Below are 18,481 nucleotides of genomic sequence, written 5' to 3'. Positions count from 1 at the left end.
TGGCTCAGAGGTTAAGAGCACTGTCTGCTCTTCTAGAGGTCCTGAGTTCAATTCCCAGCAACCACATAGTAGGTCACAACCATCTGTAATGAGACCTGGTGTCCTCTTCTGGCCTGCCCGTGTACATGTAGACAGAATATTGTGTAAATAATAACAAATAAATACATATTTAAAATTTTAAGCATATATAACCATAGAAGAGGTAACAAAAAGAGATGACCTGGGGCAAGGGGAATCAGCATCAGAAAATATTCATCATGAATTCTTGGTTTGAATGTGGGGACATATAGTCACAAGCCAAAGACTGTAGTGAACTATGGAAACTAAAATATAAAAGAAAAAGATTCTTTCATTTTGAAAGAACATTTCTTGGCTACCAAATGATTTTAGTAAACTGATACTCATTTCTGATTTATGGCTTATAGGACTGTAAACTATTAAATTTCTGTTGTCTTAAGCCACTAAGTTTATAGTAATTTATTGCAACAGTATAGGCAATTGGTATATCAAGTCAAGATACAAAAAGAATACATTGCATTTGTATGTCAGCAACTAATAATCTCGAAGTTAAAATAAAATACAATTTATAAACTTATTATAAAGAGAAATATTTTAGGATAAATTTGATGAGATATATGCTCTGGGAATTGAAGATTATTTTTGCCTTTATACTAACTTAAAACTTCAATAAATGAGTAACACTCTCCAGAGTACAGGATCAGACAGGCTAGGCCCACATTACATGCAACAAAGCTGAATGTGACAGTAGTTTAACATGCTGTAACAAACATTTTAGTCTTTTTTCTTGTACAAAGCTATTTATGTAGCTGATGTGCAAGAAGAAAAGTGTGATTGATACTTAACACTTCACAGATCATCTTTGATGAGTTATTTACAAGAGGCATTTGGGGAAATCTTTAGGATATAGCTCAAATAAATTATTTACCTGTGCACTGCAGAAATATTTCAACCCTTCTTGCATTCCAAATAAAATCTTCATGCAGGCACCAAAGTTGCTGGTTACTCCACAAGTCAGCTCACCTTAAAATCCAAGTTCTCAATTCATGTATTAAATAGAAGAAATAAAACCCAAAATACCAATTACTGCAAAATTCATTTAGGCATGTGTGGTAGTCCACTCTAAACATTTCTTCTAAGTCTCTTGCATCCATGACAAAAGTATCAATGATTATATTTCTGAGAAAGGAAACCATTCATTTCAATAATGGTATCACTGCTACATTCTCAAAAGAAGAAAACAAAATCATAATTAACAGAAGCAGTGTCCATTAGTATATGAGAAAAAAACATATTTTAGAAAAAGTGTGCCTTGCTTGCACAGCAGAAAGTATACAAATAAAGCACTAAAGTGACCCATTGTTGAAGTGGTTTTTATAAAACAGTGTTTTGTTTCTCTTAGCTTATTTCTTAACCCAGCTATCACATAAATGACTAAGACTCTTCTATATGTGTTTGAAAATCAGCAACACAACCATCTTCAGCACTTTAAGTCTGTTCTTAGCCCTCTATGCTAGCAAACATCCAGCAATACTGGCACTTTGTAGCTTTCCTGGACTCCAATTCCTTCTTCCTGATCTTCCTTGAACCTCTACCTATGGCTCAATCCCTAATTCATCCTTCCTGACTGACAGGAAGTCCAGCCCTATTCTTTCCCCCATTCATGGATTGGCTGTAAGCTGCTTTATTGATGTAACAGGGGGGCAATTGGGGAGCAGAGTTTACTCAACATTTAGAGAGGAAATTAGAATTTAAACTACACAATAACCTTATGCCTACAACCCACACCAACAAAATCCGTGAGATTAACCCAAAGTGTGTCTCAATGAACTTCTATGCAGTTAGGATAGTTAATATGCAGTTATGGTAGAATTAGTTAAGAAATAAAATGATCCTTATTTTCAAGGTTTTTATAATAAAGTTTTATTTAAAATAAGTCTAAAGGCCACAAGAAATGTTTAAATTGAGAATTGTGGCCATTAAATTAAAATCTGTATTTGTGAATGTATGTTTCATCTGCTTATACCAATAATGATACATAAAACCCTTTTACACACATACAAATAGTGTTAGATGTTGAACGTGGCTTGCTTCCCTGATGCTAAAACAAAACAGAAACTCAATGACATTCCAACTATTTTAAAGCTGTTGACAGAAAACATTTAGTGAACATGAGGAATACTCGAGGAATGATGAACAAATGATGGTGTCATGGTGGTAGGACAAATGTGAAAAATAACTGCCTGAGATGCACATACATGTGTAATCTTTTTCTGTGAGACTTATCTGCTATTTTAATCAATACAAATAATACATTAATAAATGGGACCTCATGAGGCTGAGAAGCTTCTGTAAGGCAGGAGACACTGTCAAGAGAACAAAGCGACAGCCTACAGACTGGGAAAAAATCTTCACCAACCCTACATCTGACAAAGGTCTAATATCCAAAATATATAAAGAACTCAAGAAATTAAACACCACCAAACCGAATAACCCAATTGAAAAATGGGGCTTGAACTAAACAGAGAATTCTCAACAGAGGAGTATCAAATGGCTGAGAACACTTAAAGAAATGCTCAACCTCCTTAGTCATCAGGGAAATGCAAATCAAAACAACTCTGAGATTCCATCTTACACCCATCAGAATGGCTAAGATCAAAAATTCAAGCGACACCACATGCTGGTGAGGATGTGGGGAGAGAGGAACACTCCTTCATTGCTGGTGGGAATGCAAACTAGTACAGCCACTTTGGAAATCTATCTGGTGCTATCTCAGAAAAATGGGAATAGGGCTTCCTCAAGACCCAGCTATTCCACTCTTGGAATATACCCAGAAGATGTCTCCAGCTCACAACAAGAAAATTTGCTCAACCATGTTCATAGCAGCCTTATTCATATAGCCAGAACATGGAAACAGCCTAAGTGTCCCTCAGTAGAAGAGTGGATAAAGAAACTGTGGTACATATACACTATGGAATACTACTAAGCTATTAAAAACAAGGAATTCCCGAAATTTGTGGCTAAATGGATTGAGCTAGAATGATTCATAATGAGTGAGTTAACCCAGAAGCAGAAAGAATCAAATGGTATATACTCACTTATATCTGCATACTAGCCAAGGGGCATGTCCCACAAAAGCCTTCACTTACCAGGAAACTGGGACAGAGGGGAAGGCATCCTATTGGGACTCTAAATGAGAGACGCATGGGAGAACAGCAAAATAAAAGGATACAGAGGGTCCTAGAAATCTACAAGTAGAACAATATGATAGGCTGATTTGGGCCCAGGGGTCCCGTTCAAACTAAGGCACCAGCCAAGGACAATACAGGAGGTAAACTTTAAACCCCTTCCCAGATCTAGCCAATGGTCAGAATATTCTCCACAGTTGAGTGGAGAGTGTGATACAACTTTCTCACGTACTCTGGTGCCTCACATTTGACCACGTCCCCTGGAGGGGGAGACCTGGTGGCACTCAGAGGAAGGACAGCAGGTTTACCAAGAAGAGACTTGATACCCTATGAGAATATACAGGGGGAAGGTAATCCCCCTCAGGAACAGTCATAGGGGAGGGGAATAATGGGAAAATGGAGGGAGGGAAGAATGGGAGGATACAAGGGATGGGATAAACATTGAGATGTAACAAGAATAAATTAATAAAAAAAAAAATAATGTTAAAAAAATTTTTTTTAAATAAAAATAAATAAATAAATAAATAAAAAATAAACAAATAATACATACATATACTATACTCTATGGAATTATATCTCATCTGTATCTGCATATATTTCCACAACTTCACTAACATCTATACACTTTTTATTAAATTTTTTATTTTTGAGAATTTTATAGATGAGTACTCTATCTACATAATTTTCACCCTGCCCTCTCCTGCCTCCAGTTCCTTCTGTATCTCCTCTTTCAAATTCATGATCTCTTCCTCTTTATTATTGTTACACATGCACATAGATACATATATATGCATATATATGCATATATAAATACAACCTGCCTAGTTCATTTGGTGTTATTCATATGTTATATGCATATAAGGCTGACAACTTAGTATTAGATAACCTATGAGGGGATCGTCCCTGAATAAAACTGATTCTCTCTTTCTCAACAGCCATTTATTGGCTGTAATTCTTCATATAGAGGTGGAGCCTTGTGAAACTTCCCCCATTCAAGGGAGCATATCAACTGGTGTTGTTATTGTGCAGGTCTTCCTTAGACAACTGTATTGTTGGGATCTCTCCCGTTATGCCTAGAAGACAGTATCTTACAGCATAGGTTCTGGTCCTCTGGCTCCTATAATCTTTCCACCTCCTCTTCCACAGTGTTCTTGGAGCCTTAGCAATCAGTGGTGTTTTGTGCCAATCTGATCTGTGCATCCCACGGTCACTTATTCTCTGCATTTTAATGAGTTGTGCAGCTCTATAACAACCTCCACCTGCTGCAAATATAAGCTTCTTTGATGAGGGAGTGAGAGCTACAGTTAACTATCGGTATAACTTCTTAAATAAAATGAAAATTTTTATCTGATAAATGTACACACTTTTTTATACAGAACTGACAAAATGAGAGCAACTTGCTTAGCTGTGTTACTGAGAGTTTCATAATGATCACACTTCAGTTTTACTAAAAAAAATGTAGAAATGGTTAATGAGATTTTTCACTATAGAGTAATGGAAGTTTTCTTAGACATGTGCATAAAAGATGGCTAACATTTTTCTCAGTCATAAAAACACACTAAAATGTTGGCCTGTGCAATATAAATAATATATACATTATTTATATTATAATATAAATACAGTAATATTTCAAATTGCAAAAGAAGAGTAATTTCATTTGAAAGTACATTAAAATGAGGGAAAGGGGGGGGATTGTAGTTAAACAGAAATATTTAACTCATTGCTTCAAAACTATTTAAAGGCTCTTTGAGAAGATAAGGAACCTACCAAAAATAAATAAAGCCACTACTTAAAGTAATACTGGAAGATTTTAATCAAAACTACACTTCTGCAATAGAAGGAACAGACCATCGCTAACTGAAGACAGTGTTGATATGTGTGAAGGTGACAAGGCATCTTACAGTGACAACAAAAGAGATGAGTAGGAACAAAGAATCAAGATCAGTTAGAAATGAGAAGTTAGTACTGCACAAACAGGAGTCTAGACCCTGTGAAACTTATCTGGATTTGCTAGCTTGCATCACTCAGAGACATGCCTCTCCTCCCTTAGAGTGGGATTTGAAGGCTATATGTATCCTCAAGCATCTGGTAAAACAAATAGTGAATACTTTTGGCAGATGGAAGTTTTCTCAGAAAGGCTCGTTGGTGAGAGATCAGGGTAGGAGTTTGAGGGAAACTGTGTAACATCATCCTCTGGTTGCGGCTATTAGAAAATGCATCAGTTTTTATTTGACAGGCTGTTAGAAAATACACCAGGCTTTAGGGGCCAAGGTTGAGCTTACTGAAGAAGCATCAGAGGAGTCTAGCTAGAAACCATTCAATGAGATAATCACTGTCCAGTCCAGGAAAGAGTGAATTGACTTGAGTTCAATCTCACACATAGGCTATAGCAAAAACAAAAGAAAAAAACAACTCATTTCTTCAAAAACATGACCTTTTTCAGAAATAAGACTACTTTTAAAATTCAAGGAAAAGAAATAACAGAAAAAAATGCAACCAAGCTATAAAGGACATTCACAAATTCATTACTGAACTGTAACTTATTTGGAATCCAACTTCAGCTCCATAATTTTACATGATTTCTGAACTTTAAAGCCGTTTTCTCTGATAGACAGAAATTGATGTCATCAAATGTGTCAGAGTATTTAGAAATTACAGTATTTTAGATACAATGATGCTATATGAGAAATTTATAGATTCAAATGACTAGATTGACCGATAAGAAAATACAATAGGAAACACAGTAGGCCAACATTTTGGGAAACCTGGAAAGCAATTCTCATAATCTAAAAATGTCAATTAGTAAGTGAAATAATGCATGATGTTTTATATTTTTATTTGTTCTTGAGAATTTCATACAACGTGTTTTGATCATATTCAACGTCCCCTAGCCCAACTTCTTCTAGACACATTCCCCTTACATACCCACCTAACCATAAGGCCTTTTCTAAATCTATCAAATCCAATTTATGCTGCTCATATAGTCTTGAGTATGTTGCCTTCACTAGAATGTCAGCTACTTACCAGGGGCCACACCTTTAAAAGTAACTCTTCCTTTCCCAGCAGTTTTTTTTCCCCAATAGCTAGAGTGGGACTTTATGACAAGAATAAGTTTCCATATGACTTTTTCAAAAGGTCTTTTGTGTTACAATTCCCTATATTACCTGCTCTATGCTGATTTCTCACCCCCACCCCAGTTTAACTTTTTGTGATGGATTGAACGAAAAAATACCCTTGATAGGCTCAGGTATTTAAAGATTTGGTCCCCAGGTGATTGTACAGGACATTACAATTAAGAGATAGTCTTGAGTCTCCAAAGAGAATTTAGACATTAGACTTTTAAACTGCATTGAGACTGAAAGAGTATGGGGACTTTTGAAGTTGGACTGTGTGTTTTGCATTATTATTGATGAGTAGATAGGAGCCAGGGAATTGTCCATTATGTAGGCTGCCTCTTCACTCAAATGATGGTATCCTTTGTTGTACAGAGTTACTGAACTTTAAGAGGCTCCCTTTAGTAGTTGTTGGCCTTAATGCCTGCACTATTGGGAACCTGTTCAGAAAGTTCTTTTCTGTGCCAATTCAATCATAGTCTCTATTTTTTTTCTCTCTTATATTCAGAGTATCAAGTCTTATGTTGAGTTTCTTTTATTTGGGCGGGATCCACTGATTTTTATCCTGGTTACTTCATGATCATGGGCCACTCGTTTCCCAAATACCTATGTTGGCAATGACAATAAATATAAGCTTGTCCCTAGAGTGCCTTGCACAAGAGGCAGCACCACTGAAGAGTCTCCAGCTCCAAAGCAATTGTGTGAGTCTTAGACAACCTTGGGGAAGCAGCTAGTGAATGCTAATTTTCTGAGCTTCTTGGGTCTTATAAGTATTGTATTATATGATTCTGTGATCTGGTATGTTTTATCAGTTTGTTGGATCTTGCCTGGGCTTATTTAACTTCACTCTACCCTCTGTCTCCCAGTGTATAGATTATCTTATCATTCTTTTGCTTGGTGCTTTTGCTGTGTTTGATACAATTCATTTTTTCTACATTTGCTTTTGTTGCTCATACTTTTGATATTCATCCTAAAACTATTTACCTACCCAAATGTCATAGATACTTTCCCTGAATTTTCTCCTGTTACTTCCATAGTGGTTACAATGAAGAAAGTGTGTAAGAAGGTGGAAGAAAATCTCTTTGATTGGTCAAGAAGTTCAAACTAACATCTAGGTAGAAGGGAAAAGTTTTCCTGTTCTTTTGGACAATAGTGTGATTAGAATTAGCAAAGGTACTTTTTATATATTTCAAAATATCTAGAAGGGACATTTCTGAGTGCTCTCGTTTAAAGGACATAATTATTTTGGCTTTACCCATGTTTACATATAGGTATTAATATATAAAAATATAATATATACCATATATAGCCATGTATACATTGTACCTAGGGTCCACATTTGAGGAAGAACATGCAATTTTTTTACTTTCTGAGTTTGGGTCACATCACTTAGCACTATTGTTTCTACATCCATCCATTTCCGGGAACTTTTATGATTTCATTTTTCTTATAGATGAATACAGTTCCATTGTCCATAATGCCCTGTTTTCATTATACATTCATCAGTTAATGGACAACTAGGCTCGATCCATTTTCTTATTATGGGCAAAAGGACACTTGGGACATGAAAGGGGGAAAATGGAAGAGACTGAGGAGGCCACAAGGAGGGTTAAGGGTAGCAGGGGCTACGGGGTTGATGGGAATAAAAAAGAATCACTAAAACACACTTTGTTCAAACTGTCATAATGATTTATAATGGCTTATATTATGCTAATTGGTAAAAAAAAAAAGATGGGTGGGGCACAGTTGTCTATGCCTTTAATTCCAGCACTCAGGAGACATAGAGATGCAGATATTTGTGAGGTTAAGACCAGCTTGGTCTAAATAGTAAATTTCAGATCAGCTAAAGCTGTATAGTAGGACACTGCCCAAATACCCCAGTTGGCATTAATGTGGAAAGGGACTTGTAGGGAGGAGAATGTGGGTAATGGGGATGGAAGGAAGATAACATTTTAACATTTAAGTTTTATATAAATTGCAGAGGGACTTAGGGATGTAGGATGCCATAAATAACATTTAAATTTTATATAAATTGCATAGTGGCTTAGGGATGTATCCTAGTGGGAGAAGACTATCACACCATGCACAAAGCCCTATAACTATCTCCAGAATTATAAATATGTTTCTAGATCAGACAACAGAAAACATTATAACAGTGTATTTAAACTTTTCATACATAATATTTAATTATCATCAATGTTATTACTATTTGCTATTATTTATGAATCATATTGTAGCTATGTTTGAAAATATCGTTCATGTAGGTGAATAGAAAGTAATAAACATGTAACTTTGTAGGAGTTCTCACCTTTCATAGTCTATGTTGTTGATGTAAAAACACAGCTCTCACCTCAAAGGGGATAAAAGGTATCCTGCAGTCAAATATGAGCAACCAGGACCCAAGAACACAGATTAAGGTTGCCCCAAATACTATGTTCCAAAACAGCAAGAAGTTTTTAGACATTAAAGAATAGCTAAAGCCATGTATGGTGGTACATTCCTGTAATCCCAGCACTTGGGCAGCAGAAGCAGGCAAATCGCTGTGAGTTTGAGGCCAGCCTGGTCTACAAAGTGAGTCCAGGACCGCCAAGACTACACAGAGAAACCCTATCTTGAAAAAACAAAAACAAAATAAAACAAAATCAAAACAACAACAAAAGAGCTGAGCATGGTGATAATGCTTCCAACCCTAGCATTCGGGAGGCAGAGGCAGGCAGATAGATCTCTGTGAGTTTGATGCCAGCCTGATCTACACAGTGAGGTCATAGCAAACCAGGGCCACATAATAAGACCCTCATCTCTAAAAAATATATATATATCAAAGGTAAAAGAAAGTAATAGATTAAGCCAACTTTAAAATACATTAGTGGCATCATCAGGTGGGTAGGTAAAGCAGGGAAATCTATGCCAGAGAGCTTAGATTCTAACTAATGACATCCTTAGCCTTTGGTCTGGGGGAAGCTGGAGGCCTGTTAGGGTTAACCACTAATCACAAAGCTATTAGGTCACACTCAGAGCTCGGCAATGATGCCTAATGAAGGGCTCCAGTCCCAAAATAATTTAGCTCCAGACCTACAACATTCCTACTCTCCACAAGAATAAAAATTCTAATCAGCCAATCATCCTTAGACAATTCCTTGGTAATAGAGCCAAGGCTCTTTTTGTCTGGGAACTTACAATGTTCAAGCAATAATGTATATGTGTATTGCTAATTATTCTATCTTCTTGTCTCATTCTGGTTACTTTTGAGCTACTAATAGCAGCACATGGTCCCAAATAATTATTTGTTACTTAATAGGTAGTTCTTCATATTGCTGGTGGCATTCTCAAATATCTTTTTCACTTGTTTTTGAAACATTTTAATGAAATGTAATTGTGTATCCACTTTTGTTTGATGCTTCCAAATGTTTTTTTTTTAAACCTTACCATTCTTACACCAGTCAGAATAAGACTATCTCAAATAAGACCATGTAAATCTATTCAGCGGTGTTTACAGCTCCTCATGCTGCTTTGCACAATGGTGTAATTCATCAGGATGGCAGGTGGTTGGTTGGAAAAATGTCATTTTTTTTTTTTTACAAAAACAACAACACTAGAGGTAGTTTCTATGTTGTTTGAAAATCGATTTATGATAACTTTATTTTCATTTTTTTTATTTGGGAAGAATATAAAAGAAATATAGGAATCTGATTTTATTCCAGGCCCTGAATCTAGATACAAAAAATAGCCTGGAAATGTTGGAAATTTGAGGCAATGCTCATCATCTGTTTTGTTTAGTAGCTTCAACAGCTTATCCTGGAGTGTTGACTTGTTTTTAAAGAGTGGTAAATCTCCTTAGGGCTTTTGATATGTCAGGTTCTGGAACAATAGTGACGAATCCATTGCATGAAACTGAACAGTGAAAACTATATTTTCTTGAATTGTCCAGTTTTTCTCAGTTGTGCTCTTATCCCAATCTACCTCTTCAGGACTTATGCTCTTATCCCAATCTACCTCTTCAGGACTTATGTACCCCCCATATCAGTAGGGTGTACTGGAAGACCAGAAAAAGATGGAACTGGTTCATATTCACAAAGTAAGGAAAGAAACACTCTCCCTGCAGCCTTAGTCAGAGGCAAGCAAAGTCTGCAGTCTCTCTTTTGGAATTCTGCTTCAGGGACATGCCACACACACACACATACACACACAAGAAAGAAAGAAAGAAAGAAAGAAAGAAAGAAAGAAAGAAAGAAAGAAAGAAAGAAAGAAAGAAAAGAAAAGAAAAAAAGGGGAGCAGAAACAAAAAAAAATGTACCTCTCTGATATTTGTTTCTCGTGACTTTTTAAGGTTGCCAGTCACCCAAACTTTCTATCATCTTCCTGCTCCCACCCGGGCCATTTCCTACGAAGTGAGCAGGCCTGTTACTTCATATGCTCCCACAATATATACTGTTTCACTCCAAACCCCAAAAGCCCTGGATCCGAAGGACCATGCAGGGAAGCCTGTGAAATAGGACTCAGCCTCTGCATCCCTAGGCTGATTCTCCCACTGATGATGGAAAAACCATTTCTCCTTTTTAGGACATAGCATGCCACGGTGTTCATGCACAGCTTACCCAAAGTTACAGAGTTAATCATAATAGGAAAGTGTGCAAAAAAAATTTTTTTTCTTGGCACCCAGGGAAATATTCCCATTAACAAGCTTTCTCTGAGGGAAGCTTGACTCTTATTTCAACTTCTCACCTCGTAGTCACCATGAAGAAACTGGAGAAATATGGTGTTTCTCTTTCCCAGACCATACCAGTCTGTACTCAGTTAGTGTGTTCCATCAGAAGAATCTATTTAAAGCTCTAGAGATAGTCCTTCTCAACCTTGCTAACGCTGCCACCCTTTAATACAGTGTCTCATGTGGTGGTGACCTCCAACTACTTTTGTTGCTACTTCATAACGGTCATTTTGCTACTGTTATGAACAATAATGTAAACATCTGACGTACAATATGTATGATATGCAACCCCCAAGGGGTTGAGGATTTCTGCTCAAAAGTCACTGACTCTACTGTTGGGAAGGGATCCATCAGGTCTTCTAAGTCTGGGAGCGCTGAATCTTCATCACGAAGTTTCTATGGAGATGGCAACTTGCCCAGAGAAATTAATGTTGCTGATAGCATTTTCATTGCTAAATAATATTCCTCCAGCAAGCTCTATGCATATATATAGTAGTTTTCCTGGGCAATGTAACCTTGCATTCTGTTTCTGTCAAATGAAAGGGCACTTCTCCTTGGCTGTGAACTCCTTTAAAAGCCAAAGTGTAGGCCTTTGTGCTTGTAGCACATCTTAGCATAAGAATATTAGTGAAAAGAATTGATTTTTATTTCTTGAGTGCATGCTCCTACACATGAACTGCCAAGGAGGGATGTTGGGTGAACTGAGGAAGTAACTTTGAAAGATGTCTGAAATAGAAGCTTGATCACTTTTCCTGCAATCTATATATCAGGCATTATACCATCTTCTGATTCTAAGGTAGGTAACACTTGCTATAAGGACCTTCTATGCATACTGATGGTCATCAATGAACCTAGGTTTATGAATAGATAAGGCCATCACAGATTGAAAATACCATATGTTGAAACACCCTTAACACATCTAATCTACAGCGTAGCTTAATCCAATTACACTGCGAAGTGTTGGCTGCTGTGGCTGGGCTTCAAGCTACAGCTGACACTTGTTCAGCATCTCAAGTGTTACCACTCCAGGCTCTACCACAGCAAAAGGTCAAAGTACAAAGCTTGAAGTTGTGTTCCTACTGAATGAGTACGGCTTTTATACCTCTATAAATTTAAAAAAAAAAAGTATTAGCCAATTTGTTACACTAGAAATGGTCTCTACTGAGATTCAGTGTTCATCAGAGATGGGACTTTTATTTTTCAATTAACAAAAGATGCTACTAAGGCTCAGAGAGGTTAAGCGTTTGATCTGAGCTGAGGTCTACAAAGCCTGATTACATTATTTACGCTCCATCTCCCTCACTCTTAAGAATACTGTCCCTTTCTGCACCTCAGCCCCTCCTCCCCCAGATTAGACACTAATTGGACCCCAGAGATTGATGCAAAAAGAATTTCTCTATCTTTAACTCGCTACCCCACCTAACATCAATGAATATTTTTCCCCACATGAACATCAGGCCAGTTTGTGTCCCTGTGACAAGACTTACGAAGCGGTCAAGGAAGAAAGCTACCAGAAGAATAACTGGAGCCTGAGTTACCTAGAATTTTAAATAAACAAAGCAACAGGGACATTGATGGAGGTGGTGAAGGGGGAGGTGTTGGGAATTGAATGTTTCTTTAGAGTTGGAAAGGAAGCCAAGAAGATGGATGGAGAGGGAGTGAAAAAGGAATGAAGGAAGTTACAATAATATCTTTAGAAAGCAGGTTTTCAGCCTATGGGTTGCGACTCCTTTAGGGGTCAAATGATCCTTTCATGAGTCCTAGCAGTTACAAAATAACAGTTAAAAAGTGGCAACAGAAATAACTGTATGGTTAGGGATCCCCACAACATGAGGATCTGCATTAGAAACCATAGGAAGGTGCCAGAGCAAAAGGAATGGCTCTTAGATCCTTGAGAAACATTTTTGAAATATATTCACAGCTGTAATTCAGTTTTAGTAAAAGTACTAAAAAAACGGAAGTAGGGGCAGTATGTTGCCTAGAAGAAATAATAAATATGACCATTTTGAGCTTTCTCAAACAGGCATTTGAAAGAAGAGATGAACTTTCCTAGAGACATAGCCTTATGCCTCTAGAAGCTGTGCTGGAGTTATTGAAGGATCTTCATATAGGCTTTGGAGGGAGTTATCGTCTACTGAATGCTGCAGCCATAAGGACACTAAGCAAATTACAAGCAGACATTTCTCACCAGAATGTATAGCTCCACTTTGGGAGGAAGGGTTCTTTTCAGTACAAACTAAAAAGGACATTAGCCAAAGAGGATAAAATTATCTCAGACTTAAGAATATGTTTATAAGCACCAATGCAGCTGACAACACAAACTTTCCTGGCATGTCAATACTGAGAGATGGCCTCTCTGCTAGGCACCCATGTGAAATATCAGAATCAGAGTTTTGTCTAGTCTATATGGTGTCTCTTGAGAATGGGACCCTAGAAACCTATCTCTTCATGTTCCCTATAAGTTACTGCACCTGGTGTGGATACACGCCCGTCATTTAGCCGGGTACAGGCAACAGGATGCCCACGAGTTCCTCATTGCTGCCCTGGATGTCCTGCACAGGCACTGCAAAGGTGACGATGTTGGCAAGGTGGCCAGCAATCCCAACCACTGTAACTGCATCATAGACCAAATCTTCACAGGTGGCCTGCAGTCCGATGTCACCTGCCAAGCCTGCCACGGTGTCTCCACCACTATAGACCCATGCTGGGACATTAGTCTGGACTTGCCTGGCTCTTGCACGTCCTTCTGGCCCATGAGTCCAGGGAGGGAGAGCAGTGTGAATGGCGAAAGCCACATACCAGGCATTACTTCCCTCACGGACTGCTTGCGGAGGTTTACGAGGCCAGAGCACTTAGGAAGTAGTGCCAAAATCAAATGTGGTAGTTGTCAAAGCTACCAAGAATCTACCAAACAGCTCACCATGAAGAAGTTACCAGTTGTGGCCTGCTTTCACTTCAAACGGTTTGAACACTCAGCCAAACAGAGGCGGAAGATCACTACGTACATTTCCTTTCCCCTGGAGCTGGATATGACACCATTTATGGCGTCAAGTAAAGAGACGCGAATGAATGGACAGTTGCAGCTGCCAGCCAGTAGCGGGAACAACGAGAATAAGTATTCCTTGTTCGCTGTGGTTAATCACCAAGGAACCCTGGAGAGCGGCCACTACACCAGCTTCATTCGGCACCACAGGGGCCAGTGGTTCAAGTGTGATGATGCCGTCATCACCAAGGCCAGTGTTAAGGATGTACTGGACAGTGAAGGGTATTTACTCTTCTATCACAAACAGGTCCTGGAACATTAGTAACTTTACACAACACAACACATGCATATATGCTCACACACTACACACATGCAATGTAAATAAATGTAAAAAGAAAAAGTAAATGTGAAAGAAATAAATGGAAAGCTTTCTAAAGCTACACAAGGATTTACCTAAGATGACAGGTGATGGCATTTATACAACAGCAAGCAGCAGGATATAAACAAGCTATTTATCACAAACAAGGAAAAGTCAGAATAAGAAATAACCAGTGATCAGTGTCTACATGCTGTTAACTTGGTGGAAGTAGGGATTGCTCCATGTCAATTAGTGACAGTTATCCCTTTAGTTTACAGGAAAATAATGGAATTAAATCACAAAGAAGTCAATGCTGCCTTATTTTAATGGAGGCATATACAAAACAACAGCAGATTTATTTTCTACCGTGCCTGTGTTCCTCTTATATACTAAATTCAGCATGAATGGCAGTGTAAGCAGGGTTTAATGTTTCCTTTTTCTACAGTTTTGCATTGATTATGTGAGGGTTTATAATACTAATCTCTATTCTTGGCCTTGCACTCCAGATGCACTGACCATAAGAATAGTCTATTCTGAGAGCAATCAAATAAGCTGCAAAAGAAATCCCACCACTTCTTCACAAGACCCAAACTGTCGGAAATTGTAAAATAAATAAGCCCAGGCCTAATACTACAGAACAATTCTGAGAAGTAATCAGTGGATTCAAACTGTGAGAAGTGCCTAAACAAGGGGCAGAAGATGGGGCCAGGATCACTTGTTCTGGTAGACTAAGGAAGCCCTAGCCCATGATGTGAACAAAGCTTATTCCAAATGGCAAGCTGTTTGCAAGAGTGCTCTGTAGCCTAGAGAGATGATGGCTTTGATGCTGCAAATTGGGTTTTAGCTACACTCCCCCAGCAGGGGTCTTTGGTAGGGTTCACTCTTAATTTTTCAGTTACAAAGTGACCACTGGAAAGAGAATGACTTGATCATATCAAACTCCTATTTAATTCTATCAGAATGGAAATACGGCTAGAAATGATAAAGGCAAGTTTGCAGTGCTCTAGGCACATGGAACGCCAAACTTTCAAAGAGGTGGTGGGCTCAAATGAATGTGGTCTAATATGGAGTAACTACCGTACATACACTCTTGGACTCCTTGAAGGCTTCTACGTCTGTGTACAATCTGACCTACGACAATGTACAGAACTAAGTTCAGCCTTAAGCAAAGGGAAGGTGGATTAGAGAACAGACTGGGGATTGGAGTGCAGCCAGTATGTGCTGTTTAGTAATCATTTGCTGACCACAATGCCCTCATGGGAGATCCCTGGGTGACTATGGCTACTTTGTCTGATGTCAGGCCAAGATTTTCGTGTCTCTCTTTGCTTCACATCCTCCAAATTGTGATAAAAATCTCTTTTCAAGTTTCCTTATAGATCTGAAGAGTGTGATTGTGTCAGGGGAGAAAGCATGGGAACTAAAGAGTAGGTCATTGTAAGTTATATTGCTCGTACCACATCTTAAATATGGATAGACTATGTCCACATGCCTCAGCCAGTCTTTTCCTGAGAAGCTGAGAACATGGGGATCTATACACTGAAAGACTGTTGGTCACTCCATTACTATTAAAACTGAAGCCTATGACTTCTGATCTGCTTCAGAACCATTCTCTTCATCTCACCACAGCCCCTACTGGTTTAGGATTGTGTGTGTGTGTGTGTGTGTGTGTGTGTGTGTGTGTGTGTGTGTGTGTGTGTTATAACATATGATATGTGTGTGTGTGTACACACATACATGTGTGTGTATGTGTGTGTTCCCAACCTTCCTAATGCTGCAACAACCCCTTCATACAGTTCCTCTTGTAGTAGTAACTCCCAACCATAAAATTATTTTCCTTGCTACTTCATAATGATGATGCTGCCATTGTTATGAATTGTAATGTGCATATCTGCTATGCAAGCTATCTGATATGTGACCTCTGAGAAAGGGTCTTTTGAGGCCCCCAAAGGGGCTACAACCCCCAGGTTGAGAATTGCTGACATAGGATAAATAGGAATCAGTGACCACCCTTAGATGATCATCCTTTATCTATTCACCTGATAGGGACTAGAAAGCAATGGAGTCAGGACTACCTCTAGAAGTATAAAGATAATGTGCTGTATGGCTTTTCCTGAGGAGGCATGAACATATATCTATTCACCTCAGACAGGACATCAGTAACAGACCATTGAAACAATACTGCCCAAGTTAGTCTTAGTGAACACATGATTTTACTGGAATTATCTGTACAAGTATAGAGGAAGGGTTACTTAGAGGAACATGGGTAACCCAAAGACAGCTGCATCACCAAAAAGCCTACCTCAGCATTGGTGACTTCCCACATCTGCATGGCTGGAGTTCCCTATATAACTTGTAGACAGTTCAGCTGGTTAAAGACTCTCCTCTAACCCACAATTGTTACTGTTTATATAGCCTTTGGAAGAGGGCCTTAAGACTGTTTTATGTTTCAGGAACTTTCTGAGACTTATGAGTTGTTCACTTCCTGTGATAGTTGCTTCTCTGCTGTTGAAATAAAATACCATGAGAAAAGTACCTTAGAGAGAGAAGGAATTTATTCTGGCTAAAATTTCCAGGTCACAGTTCACCATCACAGAGAAGTTAGTAGGAGGAGCTTCGGACAGCTGATCACATTGCATTTATAATCAAGAAGCAGAGAACAATGAACACTTACACTCAGTTTCTTCTCTCCTTTAAATTGAGTCTGAGGCACAGTCCATGAAATGATGCTGGCCACAATCAGGGTAGGTTTTCCCATCTCAGACACCTTTTAGAACTCCCTCACAGGCATGCCCACAGGCCAACCTTATCTATGCCATCTCTCATTGAGACTCCCTTCTAAAGGTGATTTTTCAAATCCAGCCAAACTGACAATTGAAATTAAGCAGCACACTCCCTAAGTCTTACGAAGCCTCATTCCAGCAGATGATGTTTTAAGTCAGAGGACACTGCTCTGGAACGGACATAAAACTTCAAGCCTTCACAGATGAGCTGCAGTCCACCATGAGCGGCAGCTGGCCAACGTGTCTACAAGGAATGACTGTTAGGTTGAGGAGTCCCACGAATTGACTTTATTCCTGCCTACGCCTAGTGTTGCTTACCCGTCACTCATATCCTAAACACGCTAATCATTATAATCAGCTGGATGGCAATTTGTTTATTCGATTTTGTACTGAGAACATATTTAATTAATACTGTATTTCACTTGTTACAAAATGCCTTGGGAAGGGTATGATATTAAATTCAATTTTAGAGCAAGTCTTGGTGGCCCATCCACACTGTCAGCACTTGAGAGAATGAGACACAGATGAGTGCCATCAGTTGGAGGCCAGTATGGGCTAATGGGCTCCAGGACAGCCTGGACAAAAAAGTGAAATTCTACTGAAAACAAAACCAAACCAAACAAATAAATTGATGGTTTGGGTCTCTATTCATTGTAAAGCAAAATATAGCATCTTAATTTTTTTTTATGAGAATCCTTTCCCTGCACAAATAATATCTGGAAAACACTTACTGTAGATTCTCTCTACAGAGACTGACAGCAAGCTGGACAGACAATGTCAGAGAGACCATGTTTTTCTGTATAGAACAAGTCAGAGAACTGGGCTATTCAATACACTCATACAAACTCATACAAACAGGCCCAAAACTCATGATCCGCGCTCTGATTCAGTGACTGCTCCTCTCCAGCGGGCATCTCCTTTCTCCACGCATGCACGCACGCACACCCGCACGTGTCTGGGCCTCACTTGGTGAAGGGCTGCTGGCAATGCTGTCACAATGACCCACATTGCCACCCCCACCCCCAGAGTTCATCCACTAGACAAAGCCATGTGCTATTCCACAAACTGCACCAAAAGCTTGAGATGTCAAAGTCTATGAGCCCCATGGGTCCATTTCCCCAGTAGGATTATCAACGGAGACACGGCCAGGCACACATTTTGTCCCATCTAGCCAGACAAGTACAAAGTGTTCATTTGCCCTTTAGGAAATGAGAGCAAGTTTGAGGGGCAGGAGCAATGGTTCAGCAGTTAAGAGCACTTGCTGCTCTTGCAGAGAAATCGAGTCACGTTGCCAGCAACCACATCAGACAGACCGAAACCACCTGTAACTCAGTTC

At 38.8% G+C, this 18,481-nt stretch overlaps 1 protein-coding gene across 1 annotated transcript in view; it reads left to right on the top strand.

Moving 5' to 3' along the window:
• The window catches only part of LOC127184778 (ubiquitin carboxyl-terminal hydrolase 27-like), a 42,373-nt gene extending 28,044 nt beyond the window's left edge, over positions 1-14,329 (top strand). Inside the window, exon 2 of the mRNA XM_051141163.1 lies at positions 13,446-14,329. Within this exon, the coding sequence (XP_050997120.1) occupies positions 13,446-14,329 (884 nt within the window). The remainder of the gene's footprint in view (positions 1-13,445) is intronic.
• Positions 14,330-18,481: the final 4,152 nt, after the last annotated feature.

Source organism: Acomys russatus, chromosome X (assembly GCF_903995435.1).
Source record: "Acomys russatus chromosome X, mAcoRus1.1, whole genome shotgun sequence".
Taxonomy (NCBI): Eukaryota; Metazoa; Chordata; class Mammalia; order Rodentia; family Muridae; genus Acomys; species Acomys russatus.
The sequence above is the reverse complement of the archived record's forward strand: the minus strand, read 5'-3'. Positions and strand labels throughout refer to the sequence as shown.